Source organism: Oncorhynchus keta, chromosome 32, assembly GCF_023373465.1.
Source record: "Oncorhynchus keta strain PuntledgeMale-10-30-2019 chromosome 32, Oket_V2, whole genome shotgun sequence".
NCBI classification, from domain to species: Eukaryota; Metazoa; Chordata; class Actinopteri; order Salmoniformes; family Salmonidae; genus Oncorhynchus; species Oncorhynchus keta.
The window spans coordinates 27,408,200-27,427,184 of record NC_068452.1 but is presented as its reverse complement, the minus strand read 5'-3'; the positions used below and the strand labels follow the sequence as shown (position 1 = coordinate 27,427,184).

At 43.0% G+C, this 18,985-nt stretch overlaps 2 protein-coding genes across 6 annotated transcripts in view; one reads left to right on the top strand and one right to left on the bottom strand.

The window, feature by feature from the left end:
- Positions 1–2,958: 2,958 nt before the first annotated feature.
- LOC118365497 (G-protein coupled receptor family C group 5 member D-like) lies at positions 2,959–7,959 on the top strand. The gene is made up of 4 exons (XM_035747758.2): positions 2,959–3,289; positions 4,661–5,949; positions 6,237–6,292; positions 7,217–7,959. The coding sequence occupies exons 2-4, from the start codon at positions 4,731–4,733 to the stop codon at positions 7,313–7,315; spliced, it is 1,374 nt and encodes a 457-aa protein (XP_035603651.1). The 5' UTR covers positions 2,959–3,289; positions 4,661–4,730; the 3' UTR covers positions 7,316–7,959.
- Positions 7,960–8,730: 771 nt separating this feature from the next.
- The window catches only part of LOC118384604 (RNA binding protein fox-1 homolog 2-like), a 41,553-nt gene continuing 31,298 nt past the window's right edge, over positions 8,731–18,985 (bottom strand). The window contains exons 7-13 of one of the 5 annotated variants that reach the window (XM_035771279.2): positions 15,985–16,072; positions 15,798–15,854; positions 15,521–15,665; positions 13,988–14,030; positions 12,780–12,871; positions 12,423–12,498; positions 8,731–12,236 (exon numbers count right to left, since the gene is read on the bottom strand). In XM_035771279.2, coding sequence (XP_035627172.1) covers positions 12,192–12,236; positions 12,423–12,498; positions 12,780–12,871; positions 13,988–14,030; positions 15,521–15,665; positions 15,798–15,854; positions 15,985–16,072 — 546 coding nt within the window. In that variant the 3' untranslated portion in view covers positions 8,731–12,191. Of the gene's footprint in view, positions 12,237–12,359; positions 12,499–12,779; positions 12,872–13,987; positions 14,031–14,422; positions 14,469–15,520; positions 15,666–15,797; positions 15,855–15,984; positions 16,073–18,985 lie in introns of all 5 variants that reach the window. The other 4 variants (XM_035771276.2, XM_035771277.2, XM_035771278.2 and 1 more) reach the window with 4 other exon arrangements.

Genomic DNA, 18,985 nt, shown 5'->3' with positions numbered 1-18,985 from the left:
GATGAAATAACACATATGGAATCATGTGGTAACTAAAAAAGTGTTAAACAAATCAAAATCTATTTTATATTTGAGATTCTCAAAGTAACCTCCCTTTGCCTTGATGACAGCTTTGCACACTCTTGGCATTCTCTCAACCAACTTCATGTTGTTGTCACCTGGAATGCATTTCAATTAACTGGTGTGCCTAATTTGTGGAATTGCTTTCATTCTTAATGCGTTTGAGCCAATCAGTTGTGTTGTGACAAGGTAGGGTTGGTATACAGAAGATAGCCCTATTTGGTAAAATACCAAGTCCATATTATGGCAAGAACAGCTCAAATAAGCAAAGAGAAATGACCGTCCATCATTACATTAAGACATGAAGGTCAGTCAATATGGAAAATGTCAAGAACTTTGAAAGTTTCTTCAAGTGCAGTTGCAAAAAACATCAAGCACTATGATGAAACTGGCTCTCATGAGGACCGCCACAGGAAATGAAGACCCAGAATTTCCTCTGCTGCAGTGGATACATTCATTAGAGTTAACTGCACCACAGATTGCAGCCCAAATAAATGCTTCACGGAGTTCAAGTAACAGACACATCTCAACATCAACTGTTCAGAGGAGACTGCATGAATCAGGCCTTCATGGTCAAATTGCTGCAAAGAAACCACTACTAAAGGACACCAATAAGAAGAGACTTGCTTGGGCCAAGAAACACGAGGAATGGATATTAGACCGGTGGAAATCTGTCCTTTGCTCAGGTGAGTCCAAATGTGAGATTTTTGGTTCTAACCGCCGTATGTGAACAGATGATTTCCATGTATGTGGTTCCCACCGTGAAGCATGGAGGAGGAGGTGTGGTGGTGCTTTGCTGATGACACTGTCTCTGATTTATTTAGAATTCAAGGTACAGTTAACCAGTATGGCTACCACAGCATTCTGCAGTGAAACGCCATCCCATCTGGTTTGCGCTTAGTGGGGCTATCATTTGTTTTTCAACAGGACAATGACCCCAAACACACCTCCAGGCTGTGTAAGGGCTATTTGACCAAGGAGATGGATGGAGTGCTGCATCAGATGACCTGGCCTCCACAATCACACGACCTCAACCCAATTTGAGATGGCTTTGGATGAGTTGGACCGCAGAGTGAAGGAAAAGCAGCCAACAAGTGCTCAGTACATGTGGGAACTCCTTCAAGACTGTTGGAAAAGCATTCCTCATGAAGCTGGTTGGGAGAACGCCAAGAGTGTGCAAAGCTGTCATCAAGGCAAAAAGTGGTTACTTTGAAGAATCTAAAATAGATTTGGATTTATTTAACACTTTTTTGTTACTACATGATTCCATGTGTTAGTTCATAGTTTTGATGTCTTCACTATTATTCTACAATGTAGAACATAGTAAAAATAAAGAAAAACCCTTGAATGAGTAGGTGTGTCCAAACTTTTGACTGGTACTGTATATATTTCTGACAACCGGTTACTATGTTGGGTTTTTCCCAAACATACTGTACATGTCCTTATCTCAGAAACACATCCAACTGTCACCAGTTGAGACAACAATGTCTCATTTCCATGACATACCAACCACAAATATTGAGTAAGAATAATACAGTATGCCACTCTTGGAATATCCCAGACAATGTCCTGGGTGTTCCAATCCCTTAGCACACGAAAGGATGGCGAAATCAACTCCTTTATTTCACAGTCCCCCAAAAATCTTTCTCAAAACGTCTTTGCCATTTGTGTTGCTACGTTGTATTTGTTGATGCCCTGTGTTCATAGGTCAGTCTGTGTCTGTGCTTTAATATGTATTTAGTAACTCTCGATAGTCTGCTGATACTGTATATTCTTCTTCTAGGTCCCTGAAGCTTATGGAAATCCTATACTGTGAACAGACAAACTATCCCGGCCTTTGTGTCTGTCTCTATGAAAGCTTCAGTGTTGATCCACTCTGCTCCATTTACACACACCTTACAGAACGTCCTTGCCTGTACAAACTTGATCCCAGGAGCTCAGCACGGGCTTGTTCATACAGAGACCCATTGGAAGGCATTCTCCCTCCCTGAGGGGTATCAGTGTTGTGAGGTTATGTCTAAGTGGTTACTGTTAGTCTCAGGGACAGTTAGATGAGTCAGTTGTGTTATTCAGCCTCCTCCTTCCTCCTCCTCGGTTGTCACTAGTTACTACAGCCACAGAGTAATAATGTCCATTTCTACAAAAATTAGATTTTAAACCTAACCTTAATCCTAACCACACTTGTGTCTAAACCTAACCTTAAATTAAAACCAAAAAGCACATTTTTGTTTGAATGAATAGCCCATTTTGAGTTTGTGGTTGTAGTAACTAGTGGGAACCCTCCCTCTCACCTGTAACCACTCTCTTTTTAACATAGCAACCAGCAGTGTGATTATTTATGATGACATGGCATTCAGATTCTTGCCTATGCATATAATTTCCAATCATGTGGTCAACTCTCATAGATAGATGTTCAACCTTAGCATTTCTTTAATACTGCGTGCGTGCGTGCGTGCGTGCGTGCGTGCGTGCGTGTGTGTGTGCGTGCGTGTGTGTGTGTGTGTGTGTGTGTGTGTGTGTGTGTGTGTGTGTGTGTGTGTGTGTGTGTGTGTGTGTGTGTGTGTGTGTGTGTGTGTGTGTGTGTGTGTGTGTGTGTGTGTGTGTGTGTGTGTGTGTGTGTGTGTGTGTGTGTGTGTGTGTGTGTGTGTGTGTGTGTGTGTGTGTGTGTGTGTGTGTGTGTGTGTGTGTGTGTGTGTGTGTGTGTGTGTGTGTGTGTGTGTGTGTGTGTGTGTGTGTGTGTGTGTGTGTGTGTGTGTGTGTGTGTGTGTGTGTGTGTGTGTGTGTGTGTGTGTGTGTGTGTGTGTGTGTGTGCCTGTTCCATAGCCTCCAGGGATTCGAGCCCCACCTATACTTTGCTGTTTTGTGAGCTAGACTAAGAAAAAGAGAGTGAGAGGAGGGGAAGTCAGGGGTGGGGAAGTCCAAACTTCTCTCCTATCGCTTCACCACTAGATGTAAATGTGGGTGAGGTGAAAAAAAAAACATCATCTTTCGTTTCCAAAATAATTTACTCCCTTTCTCATTCCTCTCTTCCTGCTTTCCCTCCCTCCCTCTTGCACTGCCTGTGAAAGATATGGGAACATCCTTGAGTTAGGAGGCACGTTCATACATAGATGACTGTCTACTGATGCATCAGCTGAGAGTTTATTGCAAATCTCAAGTGGAACTACAAGTAGGATCAGAAATAACCCCCGACCACAGAGGTGGATGCACTGCAGCCTCGGGATAAAGGGTAAATCATTCATGTTACTATTCTTTGTTAGTTTGAAAGTTGTAGCTTAAATGGAGGTATACCCTACCATTTTTTTTGCCACCTGTTTTGCCACAGGAAGAGTTTGTTGTTTTAAAGTAAAAATGTTGCTCACAAGATTAAAAGTAAGCAGTTGAGGCAGCGATGCCTTCATGTCTCCTGTTGTTGGGTGACAATTCATCATTGTTGTTTAGACTGTTGTTACTATCAACCAATTCAACGACCCAATCAATGGAAAAACATTCAAAACAATTGTTTTATTCAATATTTGTTTATGTTATGTAACAAATTACCAGCCTCATAAACATGTTCCTTAAATAATCAGTGAAGATAGACTTGATAGAGATGTTTTAGTGACTTTTAGAGGTTTTATCTCCTGCCCTCTGTGCAAAACGGAGTTATCCTTAAGGGTTATATAAAGTGGCCAGGGCCATATTTACCCAGCGATAAGCATATTAAATGTCATATTTGAATCTCTGACACTAAAACAAGGGCTCTGTTATGAACTAGAGGAAGTGACAATCAACTATCAGGAGAGTCTATCTCTGGCTTCTTTCTCTCACTCCCTCTCACTTCAATCTCAGTGGGTCAACCCCCCTTGCGTTTGTATTTCACTGTCACGCTCACTCCCTATTGCCGTCTTTCCTGGTTTCACACGACTCTATGAGTTAATGTAGTCTATATTTTTCCTCTGCAGGGATGGGCAACGGGACGTCACAATTTATTTATGATTTATTACGAAATCAGTTGGGGTTTCAACTTACTGCTACGAGTTAAAATAGTGGAATATACAAGGTGCAATTTCGAAAGGTGGTTGTGCATCAGCAGTTATTCTCTTGTAATATAAAGCACTGATAGCCTGTCAATTAGCCCATGCCAGCTAACATTTTTTAGATCCCCAAGTTAGTTTTGCGACCAGCTATCTAAAAATGTCTCTCCACCCTATGGCAAAATGTGTAGAATTGCAGGAAATGATCTGTAAAACAATGTGGGTACGCAGACCCGCGAGCAACTGCGACCCCTCATGATGAGTTCAGATTTTCTGTGGCCCCGACTCCCTCCAAGTTGTCCATCCCTGATGTAGAGTATCTAGAACCTGTTCCGAATTAAATCACTCCTAATTCCTCTATTCTCACCTTGTACACAAAGTTATTTCCCTGTCCTGGCATGTCTGTGGTCTGGCTGCTCCCTTCCCTCTGGCTTCTCTCTCTGGCTTCTCTCTCTCTCTCTCTCTCTCTCATCTTTATTCAAAAGCACCTTCATTTATTTGATTGTCCTAAATACCGCTATGCTCTATAACTAAAGATATTCAGAGTTAAAAATACATGCTCTCATGTATGCTACTTTTTCCAGGTAGCAAAGGCCCATCTGAGCAGGGAGTATACCATCAAAACAGAAAACCAGAGAGGAAGGACACAACAACATGCAGACAAAACAAAACAAAAGGATGGTCTTTCCATTCCAGACACACAAATCTATTTTTCTCATCCTACTATTCAATGTCCCACTTCCCAGCACATGTCAGACCACACTGAATGCCAGCAACCTCAACCAAACCATCCCTCCCAGTGCTGCCACTAGCTCTAATGCTATCCCCAATACCACCACTAACAATCCCACTGTAAAATCCACTATCAACCGAGGCACCACTTCCTTCCTCCAACGCAACTCTTCCTCAAACTCCATTTCCCAGGATGCAATCCTGGGGTGTGGGGCGGATCTGGAACCTGTGTACTCCTACCTGTGTGACCGTCAGGCGGCGTGGGGTATCGTAGTGGAGAGCTTGGCCTCACTGGGTTTTGTGGTCAGTTCAGGGCTGCTGGTGGGGCTGCTGTTCTGGACCCTATGGATGTGTGTGTTGTCCCGCCAGCGCAGGGGCATCGGGGGGAGCGTAGCTTCTATGGCTCTGTTCCTGCTCAGCACGGCGGGGGTCTTCGCCCTGACCTTTGCCTTCGTCATCCGCCTCACCACCCAGACATGCCCCACGCGCCTCTTCCTGTTCGGGGTGCTGTTCTCTCTGGCTTTCTCCTGCCTGCTGGCTCGCTGCCTGGCCCTGCTGGGCTTCTCTGTAGCCCGGGGCTGGGGGGAGGCTGGGGTGGCTCTAGCCCTCTGCACCCTCCAGGTGGTCATCGCTACAGAGTGGCTGATCATCGTGCTGCTGCGGGACGGCCAGCCCTGCCAGTACTCCCAGGGGGAGTTTGTCATGTTGCTCATCTACGTGCTGGTTCTGCTGGCCGCCGGCCTGGTCCTCTCCTTGTGCTGCCTCTGCCGCTCCTGTCTCACCTACAGCTACAGCGGGGGCAGCCACCGACAGAGCCAGGTCCAGGCCACGCTGCTCTGCCTCACCATGCTGCTGTCTGCTGCCATCTGGGTGGTGTGGATCGCCCTGCTAACCCGGGGTAACATGGAGATGGGCCGGCGGCCGCAGTGGGATGACCCGGTGCTGAGTATAGCCCTGGTGGCCAACGGCTGGGTCCTGCTGCTGGGCCACGGACTAGCCCAAGTGGTTCTCCTCTGCAGGTGGGAGGCCAGCTCCAAGGAGGGCCCCCTAGACTTTGGTGGATGGACCAGTCCCAACGCCAACCTGCCAGGGCTGGGGAGCCCGAAAGAAGGGAGGGAGAACAGAAGCTTTGAGAACGACGGTGAGGAACGGAGAAGTGAGAAACAGTACCACTGGAAAGGAGTAAAGCAGGGAAACGTACTGTACTGCAATGTCTACGTTTAGTTAATCAGCAACATAACATTAGAAACACAGAAAATTGACTGGTGGTACAGTACTAATAAGTTAGCATGAAAGCTACATTATATATGGACTCGCTCCAATTAATAAAATGTGACATATGAGGTTAATTACACAATCTGTCACTTTAATACTCACTGTATGGAATCTGCAGATAATTGAGTCACTGTATCGTGGTTTCTTCCCCAGGCAGAAAACAAGACCCCGTTTTCCAATCACCATATGAGTCTGGATTCTCAATGACAGTGAGTAGGTCTCAAAATGGCTCTGGGCTTACTGGGTGATTATAGGAACGAGAATCAGCATGTTGTAACAAAGAATAACTAACAAAAATACATACTTAATCCAGTATAAGATAATGTATAGAATTGTATTTTTACAAGAGACACAATTCACAAATTCTACAGCACAAGTGTAGAGTCATGTTTTAAGTGTAAAACTAACAGACTCAATAATCCATGTCTTCTGGGAATGCTATTAAGTCCAGAAGTTGTGGGCGGAGCTAGAAAGTTGGCTGTCAGAAGTATTACAATGTAAATGTACTTTTAATCCGTCTGTCTGCATATTTCAAGACATGGCACATGGGGGTGTAGTGAGATACCCGGTGGTTTGGATGATTCTCTAACAAAAACTGAACAACATACGCACATCCAGGTACTTTACATGGATGCCTGATGAAAACGTAAGGGTTGTAACGTTGTTATAAATAAATATCACCTGGGAGCGTGAGCAGCAGTGTGCGCCATTTTCCTTTCTGTTTTTCATGGACAATTCTCTTCTCATCACTCATCTTGAAAAAACGTATACTAAAAACATGGAAATCAATCAATTCGCCATCGTTAACACAATGGAAAAATCTAATGATTTATTATTTCAATATTGAAAGAGCGTGGGCTACGGAGACTTACAAAATGGTGCGGTTTCAGGCCATGTGGAGGAAAGTAGTGGGGGTGTGTGCTAGTGGATCTGGGCAGGTGTGATGTGGTTGATGTTTGTATGATGTTGTCATTTGAATGTTTATGTCTTGTGTTGTTCATAAAAGATAAATAACACCTTACAAAATAATATGACCCTTGCCATTTACAAGCCATGTATATGTAATGCTGAACAACTAATTGACATTATTTACTGCACTAATGTTTTAATGTTTCACTATGTTTTTGTTTCAGGAAATAGATCCTGACAAAGATTACTCCATCCCTCGTCCTCAGACCACCAACATCAGCGAGCCCTATGATGTATACTATGGACACAGCCTGTCTGATTAAGATCGCTTTGCTTTTCATGTACACACACCCACAGACAAAGACAACCTAACAGTTTAAGATATATAAAAAAACGTTACAACCGCAATAGCATCTGCTATATATGTGTACGTGACTAATACAATTTCATTTATACATGCACTCTCACATGGCCCAGAAATGGTTTGGAAGTTCAGCTACAAATGTATGTCTTGTATAGAACCTGCATTGCAACATGATTTCCATAATTACGTGACTAAGGCTCAATTGATTAATGACATTTTTCTTTACTCAGGCTGGATCCAGATAGAATGAGCTTACTGAATCTGAGCTAATGTGACAAGAGTGTTTTTGCAACATGCTACTTGAAAACACCAGAGACAGTGTCTAATAGTCTCAGGCAGGAGGAGGCGTGAATCTGTCTGTATCAGGGTGCCAAACTGCAGGGAGGGCAGGGGCAGCGCCAGGCATGTGTGAAGGAGAGACAGGACCTGGCAGCGATAAAATAGACCCTTGTCACCATGTCTTAACATCTTAAGTAAAGGGGGATGCCATTTAAAAACAAAATGTACATCCCACTTTATAAACACATGTTTATGCATATAAATACATGCTATGCATATTGTGCCGTTTGAAAAAGTGTTATTAAAATGGAATGTTAAAAGGTATTTTTGTTAGTCATATCTAACAGCAGAGGGCTGATTCATTCTCACAAAAACAAGCACAAGCGAGATTGAGTGGTACTACTGTTTTCACCACTAGGTGACACTGTACAAGATGTGAATTATTGTTGGTGGGATTCAATTTACCTCAATGTTCATACCATTATTGAGCCACCAAATGTAAACAAATGCATTCCATCATGTCATTTCCCCAAGCAAATAGCAGTTTACTGATATTAATGATAGATCTGTAGCGCTCGAGGAATAACATGAGAGCAATATAACATTCTAATCTGCCTGCCTATAGCCATCATGGTCATCTCATAGTGGGTGAGTCTGTCGGGTCAATACCTCAATAATTCAGTGGATCCATGTGCTTTATTGTTTCACTGATCAAACAGCCCTCAATGTAATCATTTCACTTAGTCCTACTTCAATCATCTGGAAGTGCATGTCATCAAATTGGCAATTAGCCTCTTGTGCATTAGAGCAATTAACAGGGATATGAGATTTCCTCCAAGCTCAACCCAGACATTCACATTCATTAACTTTAGACACAATGGTTAGTTAGACACAATGATTAGACACAATGATTGGTTTGGGAAAATTGGCTACTTTAGAGTTCAAGTTGGCATAGATTCCTCCAGCTCTACTACTAGTGAACAATAGGTATGAACTGTGTGACCAAGCCATACCCTATGATTACATAAAAATAATCAATGGCAACTAAATCTATCAAACATTTTACCCAAATAAGTAGTTGAGAAAAGAAGAGTATAAAAACCAAACCGTTTATTATGTACATTCAATAACAATGACAGGAAATAGAAGGCAAACATGAAGATGGAAAAAAATGAAAAGAAATACACAAGTCACTTGAAGAAAATAAAAACAATATCACTTGGATCAATGAGCTTAGCAATGCACATGTGAAAACAAAAAAAGTCACATGCAATTCCAACTCATATGAAATCCCGGTCCAACAACTCCCACTAGGTTGACTTCAGCACAGTGCAGGGGTAAGAGACACACCGCTGGGTCGAAGGTGATCACAGCAGCCGTGAGAGGGCACATGGGAGTCTCTCCACTGCTGGGTAACAAGTGGAAGGTTATGGAGGGATGGTCAGTTGCTGTGCCATAGAGCAGTCTTATGCTACAATGCAAGGCATTGGAAACAACAGTTCAGTCTGTGCTGGACTGCTGTGTGCATGGTGGGACAACAGTTCAGTCTGTGCTGGACTGCTGTGTGCATGGTGGGACAACAGTTCAGTCTGTGCTGGACTGCTGTGTGCATGGTGGGACAACAGTTCAGTCTGTGCTGGACTGCTGTGTGCATGGTGGGACAACAGTTCAGTCTGTGCTGGACTGCTGTGTGCATGGTGGGACAACAGTTCAGTCTGTGCTGGACTGCTGTGTGCATGGTGGGACAACAGTTCAGTCTGTGCTGGACTGCTGTGTGCATGGTGGGACAACAGTTCAGTCTGTGCTGGACTGCTGTGTGCATGGTGGGACAACATCATTGGTTTACTTAACATACTTCAAAAGAAGAACTGCAGGGGTTCAACATGCCAAATTAAAATGGAACTAAGGGATATAACTGGTAATTCAAATGATACCATGACCACAGAAGAACATAGATAACCCAGGCATAAACTTAACAAAACAAGCAGTATTTTACATATTATTCCCCCCAAACTAGAAACAAACTCAAATGGACTATGTTGAAACGCCTCTCAATCCTGCCTTCATATTTCACATAACCTCCTTTCCATAGAAATTGTTTTTGATTCATGCAACAAATGAAATGACTTTTGACCCTGTCCTTCTCACAAAAACATGCATACTGATACTTTTAATACTTAAGAGAAGTTCAAAATTCTTATTGTCACGATATCATGGCATAAATACTCAACAGAATAACTAATGTGGCTGTATGCATCCCTGCCGGCCTGATAACACAGCTAGTAACATGGTAATCATCATGTCAACAGAATAACTAAATGTGGCTGTATGCATCCCTGCCGGCCTGATAACACAGCTAGTAACATGGTAATCATCATGTCAACAGGTGGTTTATGGCTCAGCTCTCTACCTGGGTCCTCCACCCTACAACTGTTCCTGAACTACACACTGACTCCCAACTGGAAAAAGGAGGCATGTGGGGCTCTTTATAATGGTGTGGAATAGAACACTTTGTTTCACCATCACACTCACTCTAGTCTGACATTTATTCTGTATCAAAATGCCAAATTCCCCTCTCAAGTCTACTGTGGACTCCTAAATGTTATATTTAACCCAACATTTTCCACTGATTTATCTGCCTGGGACAACTTCATCCAAACCCCATGGCACATTCAACAGCCCCGTTTTAAAAGACCAACAGTTCCCAAATGTATTTTGGGGATTTTAAGTCTGTTAATCTGTTGCTATAAAATGATGTAAATAAATTCATGTTTGCCCCCATCTTCCCTCTCCACTTCTCAGATAACATGTTCTAGGACACGGTGCTTTTAAAACACCACCATCAGCAAACTGAAGGGAGCACTTTGAACCCACCATAAAATAGAAAAAGAGCTAAAATAACAGCAAGAATAATCAGAAAAAGTATAATAAATGTGTACACTTGACCAACAAATGTGCTTTTAGAGAATCTTTGGAACCAAAAGACAAACAATAGCAATAACATATTCAGAGTATATGGAGATACATAATAGGTCAAAGACTATTTATATATTTTTGTTGGCCACTTCCTGTACCTTAAAGTAGCATTGAGGCAGTGACTTTAATACATACTGGACTAGAACATTCCCGAAGACATAGGAGGAAGAATGCATTGGGTGAACATTACGTTGTTTCACTTCCCAGGTGTCTGTATTTGTGTCAACTTGACAAAAAATATATATTAAAAATGGTGAAACCAAAAGTAACATCAACTTGCAGTGTTTGTAACTCTCATGTTTTCTACCATCTGGTTTGTTCCCTCAAACCCCTAAGAATTCCATTCTTATCTGTGAATGGCTGGGTCCAGCTTGCATGACCGGTTTCTACAGCATGTTAGCTATGCCCAGACACTTTCAATGTTTTTACCCCGTTCAGTCACCATTCTGATGCTACACCTGGAATGTCATATAGTCTAGTAAGGAGAACATGTACACAGAGTTGTGTTGAGCAGGCATGAGTTGTACAATATTCTCAAAAGGAAAAATGAAGACAATGTAGGTATATAATAGTAAGGATACATGATACAGATCAAAAGACGTGTGTCATTATAGTTTCAACTACAGTAAGAATCATAATCATAATACTTAGACCAGCAATAACAGTATTAATCAACTGGAAAATGGGAAAATTATGATGATAGTGGATGTAATTTCATTGCATCCACATTATATAATAACTTTAAGCAATGCTTTTTCATAGATAATTATAGAAAAGAAAAACTGAGGTAATGCAGAACAAAAACAAGTAATTTTGTTTATTTTTCCTTGTCATTTTCACACCATTTATCGTTTTGTTGTCCTTTACAGTTGGGTTGGTGGTGTAATGTAATGGTAGACTGTTTGGATTTCTCTAATCATTTTCCGAGCAACAGCTGTTACCTAGATTTAACTGCGTCGTCGCTCAGTTTATGTAGTTCAGATTATGGACTTTTTGCTACTTTTGCGTTTCTTCGTGCCATTCACCTTTTAGTTGAACAGGTTCTTTAGAAAAACAACTTGGATGTGTTCATTGTTTAACTGATGGGATTCCTCCACTGGGCAGGTTGTCAATGTAGTGTTTCATATAAAGGACCTAAGATTTCACGCTAGTGATGGCCTACTTTTAGGTCGTATTAACACATTGAGCTGTGTACATATGTGTGCATTTTAGATTTGAGTATTATTACCACAGACTATCAAGAGCAAAGGTTTGTAGTGATTTAGTGTAAAAAGTTACTGGTGGGCAGCAATTTCTCCATTCATGTCCAATAGTGTTTTTTATGGAACCATTCTTGTTCTTCCCACAGTTGTCTTCAATTATTGATGCCAGTCTTGAAATTCATAGGCAGTTTTCATTCATCCATTACTATGTCACTGAGTGTGACCGTTGAAGCAAGCCGAGTTACAGTTGAGTTTATCTTGAGTGGATGACCTTTTTCCAAAACACATGGGTTAATACTACCACCCGTAGAAAATGGAGGGGAGCTCTTTCCAAATGAAGAGGTTCAGAAATGTGGAATTCCGTGGTGCGAGTGCTGTTTAGTACGGCGCAAACCTACTGTATCCAGCCCGATATAAACTGGCCTGGAGGAGAGAGAAAGGGAGAGAGATAAAGAGAAATTAGAAATAAGGAAAGGAGGATGTATCTGTTTTTAAACAACAGACAGCAGTGAAAAAGATGTGCGAGGAGTAAATAACTACATTTACATAAAGTGAAGATAACTCAGTTTCCAGCCTGTTGTTGTAGTGTTGCGGCTGGGGGGCTCTTACCATGGCACCGACTCCATAGGCAGCTGCAGCAGGACCTAGAGCGTGGTAGGGATCTGTAGTGTACACTCGCCCATAACTGTCCCAGAGGAATACCAACACATACGTATTTCAGCTGCATATAGTTACAGTGAGAATATAACACACACCTTGCACCGACTCATAAATAGGCTGAGATATTACAAATCACATAAAAGATTTGTAAGATCACATGTATCATAAATACCCACCAAAGAAAACACAACTAAAATAATTTATACTATGAGTCATAGCCTTGCATGTTATTGTGTAAAAGTCTGGCCACATTGCATTTCGAGGCTGCTGCTTTTTGAGTCCTCAGACGATCCTCCTCATTCTTACCTGTCACTGTAAGCAGCAGCTGCCGCGGCAGCAGTTGCCCCGGTTACAGCAGTAGGCTGAGCAAAGCGATAGGCAGCGGCAGGATAGCCTCCCTGGGAGACAGAGGGACAAATGGAGGTTATTACCATGGTACAGCTGAGGTAGACAGGATCATTACCGAGGCAGAGTTGTGTAAGTGCAGAGTGAGTTAAAGAATCACAGTACAACAAGTTTAGAACATTTGTGGTTAAAGATTGAAGTATTAACAAATGTAAAAACAAATAATCATAATAATTACACTGGAGGTTGTTGACAATCGTCAATAATGCAGCATACCAACGATTCAGAATTATAGAGAAAGATAAGTAACATTTACACAAACCATCCATATTATCGTTGTGATCTCTCATATGCATATAAGACAGAGAGAGAGAGAGAGGGGGAAAATAGAGATGCCACACTCAAACACACTCACAGTGTCACCTCCTGGCATTGAGACAGCATGCTTTCCCCGATTCAATGCAAATCTATTTGAACACACCACTGCATTTGGACCTAATCATACAGAACACAACCCCGAGCATTCCCCTGGAAACCTGCAGTACAACTAGTGACAGGACAGAGGGAGGGGGGCTGTGAGAGAAGGTAAGGGGGAGAGAGAAACGGTAGACCTATGCCTGTAGAGCATGCAGACGTGGATCAGCATGCTTCAGAGAAGAGTCCAGACCGGGAAGGGGTTGGGGACAGGCTTTAGTAATAAGAAACCGTGCTCTCCTCGTCTTTATTTTCAGCCCCACAGGGCACTGCTGCTACACAGATTGAGTATCTTCCAGCTCATCTCTGTACCTGTTCCAGCTATGGATGTTACTCAGCATAACGGATGTGGTAACTTCCAATCATAAGAAATGGTGCTGGGAACATTGGTGTTCGTATGAAATAAGAGGCTCTCTGCCAGTGACTTCAAGACAAATACAACTGCTGCCTTTCATGTGATCTCTGCCAGCAGTCTGCCTTTCAGGGACCAGGTTCTCTCTGAACAAACTGGCAAAAACACACGCTGTTTAGTAGCTTAGTAACAAACCCCTTCCCCACAATCCACCTGTGCAGATGTCAGTGAGTTAGTAGGAAAATGAAAAGCAAGTTACCGTTTCAAAACAAAACAACATCAAAAGATCAGAAATCACCAGAGGGATAATAAAAATAGACACTGTGTTTGGTAATGACCCTACCTGAGGCCATCTGCTACTAATGACAGAGTCCTGAAACACTATTCTATAGAGAGAACAGAAACAGCCATTGTCAACCTGGACACACGCACGCACACACACTGACAGACACGCGCCCGGACACAAGCGCACACAGAGCGGCCCGGCTACCCATGTTGGAACCCCGTGTTACAACACCAGACTACAACACCCTCTGTTACAGTCTGTCTTCTGGGAAAACTCAGACCCACAGGTGTGACCCCAGGCAGCGGTGGAATGGTAAAGTACAGAGTGTAACTATTAGCATAATTCAACATAGGAGCTGTGTGCATGAAACAGTCAGGGTTTTTCAGTCACATTTGGGCAGCTCTGTGCAGCGCAATTAATTATGCACATGCAGAAACGCACAGAGAGAAAGGAGAGAGAGTCGTGAGGGAGTGTGAGTGGGAATTTACTTACGTATAAGTCTGCAGCTCCATAAAACCCACCATCCTGATACACCACGCTACGAGAGAAAGGCAGACAGAGGAGATGGCAGACAGAGGAGATGGCAGACAGAGGAGATGGCAGGTGAAGAGAGGGGTGGAGGGAGGAGATAGGGAGGGACAAAGGAGGGAGGAGCAGAGGAGATGGCAGACAGAGGAGATGGCAGACAGAGGAGATGGCAGGTGAAGAGAGGGGTGGAGGGAGGAGATAGGGAGGGACAAAGGAGGGAGGAGCAGAGGAGATGGCAGACAGTGGAGATGGCAGACAGTAGAGATGAAAGGGTCAGTGTGTACAGTGAGATGGTCCAAGAGGCAGGAATGAAAGCCAGTGTGGAGGAAAGTAAACAGGGAGATGATTGAGGGGAAAAGTGAACGCACAAGGAGAGAGATAGAACAGTTATTTCACACACATGCAGCATGCAGAGGAAATACACTACCATTTATTTCTTCCATTACTGCTGAACCAAGTGGTATTATCAACATGACTGTATTATAGGGTACCATCCTCTATCAGCATCCCCCAGGGAGAGGGAACAAGAGGCCCATTTACATTGACAAGGTCCTGGACAGACAGAGGACAAATCAGCCAGTCGTTTGTTTGAAGTCAGGCAGTAGTGGATTAAATATGGAAGAGCCATTTCCTGCAGCACTAGTTAAAAATTTAAAAAATCCAGAATATTGCAGTTGCATCGCCAGAATATTGCAGTTGCATCTCCAGAATATTGCAGTTGCATCTCCAGAATATTGCAGTCCACAGCAGTTGCATCCCCATTAACCAATTGGCACAGCCCAGCAACATGCAACACAGTACAGTTTCTCTGTGAGTCAATCTAGTGGAATTATTGGAACATAGAAAAATAGGAATAAAATGTGTCTGGTGTTTGTGTGCAGTGTGACGCAGAGGATCAAATGATTGTTCTGCTCAGAGAGAGTTTGTATCTATACTACCAAACTAATGACATTACACTTATTGGTATTTATAGTAAAGTCCTGAATTTAGTGAAGGAACGTATATAAACATCATGTTAAGTGTGTCTGTTCAGAGGATGGATTGTGTAGTTGAATCCCTTACCCAGGGTAGGCAGGGAGGGCAGGCTGCGGCACCGCCGCACGCACAGCGCCGTACACTGGCCTTCCCCGGCCCCTAAGGTGGGCACCACGGAACGCAGCTGCCGTGGAGGCTGCCGCTGCCGCAGACGGGTAGGGGAACCCAGGAACTGAGGGAGAGGGAAGGAGAGAGAGGGTATGAACATCCAATGCCTGGGGGTACTATGAATTAGGGATGCTTAAATTAAGTCAGATTTGGGTGAAATGAAGGGCATGAAATCTAAGAGGAAGACTAGGTTTACCTGCATAGAGCTCTGGTCCGTACATGGCCTGCACCATTGGGCTTAGCTTCCACCCTGCTGAGAAGCAGAGAGAAGGCAGAAACAGGAGGGTTTCATATAGATAGGGGATACACAGGGAGATGGGCAGCTGACTAACAGTTAGTTAGGGATCATAATGAGGCTAATGGAGTAGTTTGCATCTGGTTACCATATGGCAGGGTGCTAAGGGCCTCTCCGTTGGGGTAGGGGCTGACCATCTTCTTATTGGTCATCACCCTGGCCGTGGCATTGTTAACCTGGGGAGTGGGAGGAGGGACAGTGAGCACAACGTTTGGCCCGTTCAATTCAATTGAGGAAACACACACAAACACTGACACAAAAGACAATCACACAAGTGGACCAATATTAGACATTTACACGTGATAGCAATTGCTTAAAATAAAGCACATCTAACTCTGAATGTGTGAATAATGCAATGGTAATAACACTCCTGCTGTCTCAGGTCAACAGACCATTTGCCAAGAAGATGGTGATTGTGTGTACACATACAGGGAGGCCACAGTTACAGTCTGCTCCCCATTCACCATCGCTGGATCATTCACATCAATACGGACTGGTGGGTTTGATGCATCACATCGTTAACTCCTCCCTGCCAGGCTGCCTCCTCCTCAGCCAGTTATACGACAGCTGACAACATCGCTTATGATGAAGTAGTCTCTGCCTTCCCTGGCGGTGTTTGTGTGCGCGTGTGTACATGAGTGGGTGGAGGATTGTTAGGGGGGAATCTTAGTCATGCAATTAAAGTGTTCTGCCCAAGAGGAGTGTAATCGATGACTCATTGTGGAGACAACTAGCTACACTGAGGGCCAGTGGTTGAGCCCAGCGGTGAGAGGAAGAGAGATTTATAGGTAAAAGAAGAAAGGAAGAGATAAGGTGGAGGAGAAGAGCTGGGATACGTGGCACTGCAGAAGAAGAATAATATGTGTTTGCAGTATGCAGGTGTGTGAACAAAGACGGGTATTTCTGTCTAGTGCTGCGCCCGGCTGTTGAATCAAGATGGCTGCTAGCTAGGCTAATCCCCCCACTGAACTTCAAAGGGCCATATTAGGCTCCCTTAATCGTTATCCATCGCCTTTGATGGGGTTTATGAGAATGACTGTTGTGTCGTGCAATTTCACAGTTTCAGTGTGCCGTCTCGCCATGTCAAAATTTGTTGTGAGCTACTAATGACCTATTGGAGAGCTTTGAGACTTCTGTGTGACAAAGTTCCACTTAGAAGGCCATTATGGATTCAGCCACCTTCAACACCCCACTAGTCATACTCTATCACTGCAGCCCTCATTCAAATGGAAATGACAATTACCTCATTTTCCTTCATTGCAAATGAGATGGTCAGCCTTGAGTGATTCAATTAGCTGACATAATTGTCCCTGTGAGTGAAGACACTAAAATAAAACTAATAAATCAGCCTAATGAATCAGATTAATGCTGATAATCTTTTTACATCACAGCATTCATATTAGGGTCATTTATAAACCTCTATTTTGGGTGTGATAACTGGGCAATGATGCATTTCCTTATGTATAGTTAGTGGTGTGTCAATACCAGGGGAGGTAATGCAATTTGATCAATCTCACCGAGAGGTAGACATGCAAATCAAACAGAGACCAGTGAGAAACACATCTGCATGGGTTAATAATAAACATTCAACCCCATCACAACTTAGGACACAAGCCCACAGCAGTACTAATAGAAGTGGACCAAAGTAACCCAAACCGCCCCCAAATGAAACCAAACTTGTTGGGGTTAACCTAAAAAGAAATCAACATCAATACATAAAAAGGGGGAGAGAAAGAGGGGTGCAAAAAACATTTGTTGGACAAAATTAATAATTTTCTAAGACAAAAATTATACGCAGCCAAATATGGGCGCATCACATGACCAAGAGTGAGAATAAAGAACCAAAAAATGTAATTCAGCCAATCAGCAAGCGTCGGATGCAGCATAGAGACCAATCAAAACAATCGCAGCACTCCCATATCAAACGCATACAGAGACAGATGAGACAGGTAAGGAGTTCAGGAGAGGGATGCAGGTGAGAAAGAGAGAGAGAGAGATAGATACAGAGCCAGTCCACATACAGAAACAGGGAAACACAAAGATGGTGTAAGAAAGAGAGAGACATCGTCTACATAAGCAACAACAAAAATCAACAATTATTTTCTCAAAAACAAAAATAACAAATACCAAGGTGCGTCATTCAAAAAAAGCAATTAGATTCTGTGACCATTCTCCCAAAAATCTCACTAGGTTATATGTGGAGGAATAGAGAGACAGAGTACCAAAGGATGGAGGGAATAGAGAGAAGAGCAATCCTCATACCCCAAAAAAAGAGAGAAATCAAATCATACGAGACACTGCCAGGCATTATTACTGTGTGTCACGAACTAAGACCATTACACAAACTAATACACACACACACACACACACACACACACCATTCAATAAAGGAAAACCAAACCAAATAGAAGTTAAAAAAGGACAGCAAAAGACAGACCAAAGGATCAACCAGTTAATCCCAATGTGTTTATATATAGTTATCTTTCAGAAATTAGGCTCCTCTATAAAGGAATTCATACATTCTGTTCTGTGTGCTTTAAGTCCTGGTTGTTAATCCCATTACTACACTCACTACAGAGAAGTGAGTTATTGCTGTTAGAAACTTTATTGATTGAGTATTCTCTTAAAGTGCATTCCATAAGATGCCCTGCTACTGCTCACAAGTTGAAACTCAAAAATCCTCAAGCTTCAAGAGCAACACGATTAACGCTGATTATCATTGTGAAGAGAAAATATGGACAGATGGATGAGCTATCTTTTCTAAACAATTGCAATTTCACCTACTTCTGTAACAGATATACTTACAATGACTGCTGAATGGACATAGATCTTGTACCTTTTGTTAATGCAGGGGCATAGCCAGAAATTGGTGGGTGGGCCTGCAGAAATTTGGATTGGCCAACAGGACCAATCTGATTGGGTGGGTCTGGCAGGGCCTGGCCCCCCAGTGGGTGGGCCCGTGTCCACCCCACAAATGCCTGTGCCCCTGTGTTAATCTATCGGTTTCCATGAGTGATTCTCCCTGAAGTTTCAAAATGTGAAATACATAAGCATATACAGTTTAGCTCAGAATACGTTCACATTTAGAA